This window comes from Pelophylax lessonae (assembly GCF_965119305.1).
Source record: "Pelophylax lessonae genome assembly, chromosome: 13".
Lineage (NCBI taxonomy): Eukaryota > Metazoa > Chordata > Amphibia > Anura > Ranidae > Pelophylax > Pelophylax lessonae.
In genome coordinates, this window is record NC_138780.1 from 193,283,171 (window position 1) to 193,287,700 (window position 4,530).

A 4,530-nucleotide genomic window follows, 5' to 3' on the forward strand; every position below is an offset into this window, starting at 1 on the left:
CCGTTGTAGGTCCACCCATCCCGTTGTAGGTCCACCCATCCCGTTGTAGGTCCACCCATCCCGTTGTAGGTCCACCCATCCCGTTGTAGGTCCACTCATCCCATTGTAGGTCCACTCATCCCGTTGTAGGTCCACCCATCCCGTTGTAGGTCCACCCATCCCATTGTAGGTCCACCCATCCCATTGTAGGTCCACCCATCCCATTGTAGGTCCACCCATCCCATTGTAGGTCCACCCATCCCATTGTAGATAGTATATTTTATAGCGCTCACAAGGGGTGCTACTCTCTGTTGTGGCTGCTAGTATAAGCAAATAGTCGGGTGGGAGGCAATCAAGGCACTGGCACTTCAAGAGGCTGTAAGCTGGAGCAGCCTTGGAGGGGGTGAGATAAAAAAGGTTCGAGTGCCTGTTGGTATGAGCTGAGGGTATTGGGCGGACCTCAATTCAGAGAAGGGGGGGGGGGATCCGGGTGTAAACAATCCACCGTTCTTCAGGGGGAGGGTGAGGGTGGGCGGCACTCCGGGCTGCTATCCGGGTGAGCGAAGCAGCTCAATGTTTATCATAAAAGGAGAGGGGAAAAAAGCGCCAATGGAGTACAATTAAAAAGAGTTTTATTAAAACGGGTTATGGTGACTCAGTTCTGAACTCACTTCTGTACAGTCACTGTGGTGCCCTCCGTGATGTGATCAGGTAGCTCGGTGCCTGCTCTGGGTCCTGGTGCGGTCCAATCATCCGGGGGTAGTCTCAGGCGACTTCCGGGTCAGATCGGCATAGGAGCTGTAGAGAGCTGTGGTGGCTGCGTCCGGCTCGTCTGACGTCACGGGCGGTCTGGGCTTAGTGGGCGTATCTGGGCATCACTACATGTTTCGGAGTATGCGCAACATGCCGTTGTCAGGCATGCGCACTCCTTTGTCAAGTGTCCGGATAGGAGGAAGTGAAGGAGATTACATGGGAGGCAAGGGGGCGTCATTAAAATTAAAAGCGGCAATAGCAAGAGCAATCTTAAAGCGGCAATGTTCTTTGGAGGCAGCGGAGGAAAAAATACACACAAATGTGGAACCTCCATAATATCTTATCTGACAATAATGTCCAAGTGGTCTGGGAGCATTTTCCAAGAGCAAGATGGAACCATATGATACTTATAGAGCATTAGGAGATATTTAGAAGTACATGTGGGGACACACTAAAAAGCATATCTAAAAATTAAAATTTTTAAATATTTATTTTTAAATATCTCCTAATGCTTTAGTAATGTCTAGTCCATATATATTTAGATATGCTTTTTAGTGTGTCCCCACATGTACTTCTAAATATCTCCTAATGCTCTATAAGTATCATATGGTTCCATCTTGCTCTTGGAAAATGCTCCCAGACCACTTGGACATTATTGTCAGATAAGATATTATGGAGGTTCCACATTTGTGTGTATTTTTTCCTCCGCTGCCTCCAAAGAACATTGCCGCTTTAAGATTGCTCTTGCTATTGCCGCTTTTCATTTTAATGACGCCCCCTTGCCTCCCATATAATCTCCTTCACTTCCTCCTATCCGGACACTTGACAAAGGAGTGCGCATGCCCGACAACGGCATGTTGCGCATGCTCCGAAACATGTAGTGATGCCCGGATAGGCCCACTAAGCCCAGACCGCCCGTGACGTCAGACGAGCCGGACGCAGCCACCACAGCTCTCTACAGCTCCTATGCCGATCCGACCCGGAAGACGCCTGAGACTACCCCCGGACTTCTCCCGGATGATTGGACCGCACCAGGACCCAGAGCAGGCACCGAGCTACCTGATCACATCACAGAGGGCACCACAGTGACTGTACAGAAGTGAGTTCAGAACGGAGTCACCATAACCTGTTGTTTTAATAAAACTCTTTTTAATTGCACTCCCATTGGCGCTTTTTTCCCCTCTCCTTTTACCCATCCCATTGTAGGTCCACCCATCCCATTGTAGGTCCACCCATGACATTGTAGGTCCACCCATGACATTGTAGGTCCACCCATAACATTGTAGGTCCACCCATGACATTGTAGGTCCACCCATGACATTGTAGGTCCACCCATGACATTGTAGGTCCACCCATGACATTGTAGGTCCACCCATGACATTGTAGGTCCACCCATGACATTGTAGGTCCACCCATGACATTGTAGGTCCACCCATGACATTGTAGGTCCACCCATGACATTGTAGGTCCACCCATGACATTGTAGGTCCACCCAACACATTATAGGTCCACCCATTACCTTAGAGGTCCCCCATAACATCAGAAGTCCCCCCCTCATCAGATCACAGGTCCCTCATTACATCAGAAGATCCCCCCATCACAGCAGAGGTGTCCACATTACATCAGAGGATCCCCCACCACATCAAAGGCTGTCCCGTCACATCAGAGGTCCCCCATCACCCATGATGAGAACAGATACTACACTTGATCTTAGCCAGGAATGCTCGGTGATGCTGGACATCCTCCATCCAAGAGATGAGGTGGGCTTTCTCTGACTTGCTGCAGCTTCTAATGCACATAGTAAGAAGCTTACAGTATGCAGCAAAATCAGAGTAAGCCGTTTCAGTCCAGGAGAGAAGCTGGTACAACCATGCAAGACTGAAGGGAAGTCTGAAGAGCTCATTTTGGCTTTGAAGGACCACATGTCCCAGATTGCACAGTCAGCTTTATACGAAGAGTTCTAGTTTAATAACTGCTAGATATAAATTCTCCAACCCCAATCAGTCTTCCAGATAGATCAGTTCATTGACGAGATGTCTCTTCTCTTCCTAGGACTTCATCACAATCTCCTTCGAAGAGCTGGAGGTGAACACGAGGACCCTGGCCACCAAGGCAGACACAAGGGTGGCCCAGGTGCTGCAGCAGTGCGCAGAAAAATTTGAGGTGTCCGACCCGCAGGAATATGGCCTCTTTGTACTCATCAATGAACAGTTTTACCGCCTTGCCGAAGACGCGTTGCCGCAGCAGGTGAAATCTCGTCTGCTGAAGAACGAGCAAAAATTGGACTTCCACTTCCTTTATAAGACGGCAGGCGAGCAAGACACGCCAGTGATGGACCTGGACTTCCTCTAGCCCTTTCACCGCGAGATGTGTCATACAAGACATTGTACCCGACACCCAGGGAAGAGATGGTTCTGGCTGGTCCAATCCATGTGTTCACCTTGGTGTGCTGGTCCCTACTGGGGCATTCAAGTCCTGAACGCCCTATGGGCAAATAAGGCACAAAGATGCCCATTTTATGGAACAAAGAGGCAACATGTCCTACCAGCAGAAAATTTGATACAAATGTAAGCAATTTTGGAGTTTAAAACTGCATAGAAATGTATTATTGAAGACAAGGGCTGGGAGATTTTACCAGTTTTTTTTAAAAAGGGACTTCTCTGCCAAAGAAGCAAATCAAGGGAGATTGTTCGGAGAAAGCAACCTAGATTGTAAATAAAGTTTTATTTTATCTTGAAAGTGAAATCTTATTTGGACATAAGTGATATCAGTGTAGGTCAATATCAGAATGCAAGATGGCATACTGGTTCCAGGTCTGTAACTTTAAGACCATAGTTATTTTATAGACATTTGTTCTGGACAGAGTAGGGAAGGGGTTAGAGTCCCTGACAATTTTTTGCAGTCTAAACCCCATTGGGGAAACTTCCCTTTGCTTCCAGTCCTATAGATACATGGGCCTGGTAGCTGTGTGATTGTTCTAGACCAGTAGCCTCCAAATTGGGGACAGATGTGGCAATTTGTTTGCTTTTATCCAGCCATTGGGGCACTAATTTAGACAATTCCTCCCAATGACACCAGGAATGGGATATGATTTCTCCTAATGATTCCTCCCAATGGCCCCAATGATGGGACACAATTCCTCCCAATGACGCCAGCAATGGGGTATGATTTCTCCCAATGACCCCAATGATGGGACACCAATTCCTCCCAATGATGGGACACCAATTCCTCCCAATGATGGGACGCAATTCCTCCCAATGATGGGACGCAATTCCTCCCAATGATGGGACGCAATTCCTCCCAATGATGGGACGCAATTCCTCCCAATGATGGGACACAATTCCTCCCAATGATGGGACACAATTCCTCCCAATGATGGGACACAATTCCTCCCAATGATGGGACACAATTCCTCCCAATGATGGGACACAATTCCTCCCAATGATGGGACACAATTCCTCCCAATGATGGGACACAACACTTCCCAATGACACCAATGATGGGACGCAATTTCTCCCAATGACCCCAATGATGGGACGCAACTCCTCCCAATGATGGGACGCAACTCCTCCCAATGATGGGACGCAACTCCTCCCAATGATGGGACACAACTCCTCCCAATGATGGGACACAACTCCTCCCAATGATGGGACACAATACTTCCCAATGACACCAATGATGGGACATAATTTCTCCCAATGATGGGGCATAATTTCTCCCAATGACACCAATAATGGGACACAATTCCTCCTACTGACACCAATGATGGGACACAATTCCCTCAACACCAATGAAGTG

General features: G+C 48.1%; 1 protein-coding gene across 2 annotated transcripts in view; it reads left to right on the forward strand.

Moving 5' to 3' along the window:
* The window catches only part of RIN3 (Ras and Rab interactor 3), a 116,145-nt gene extending 112,639 nt beyond the window's left edge, over positions 1-3,506 (forward strand). For both annotated transcript variants that reach the window (XM_082275440.1, XM_082275439.1), the window contains exon 10: positions 2,785-3,506. In XM_082275440.1, coding sequence (XP_082131566.1) covers positions 2,785-3,084 — 300 coding nt within the window. In that variant the 3' untranslated portion in view covers positions 3,085-3,506. The remainder of the gene's footprint in view (positions 1-2,784) is intronic.
* The last annotated feature ends 1,024 nt before the right edge of the window (positions 3,507-4,530 follow it).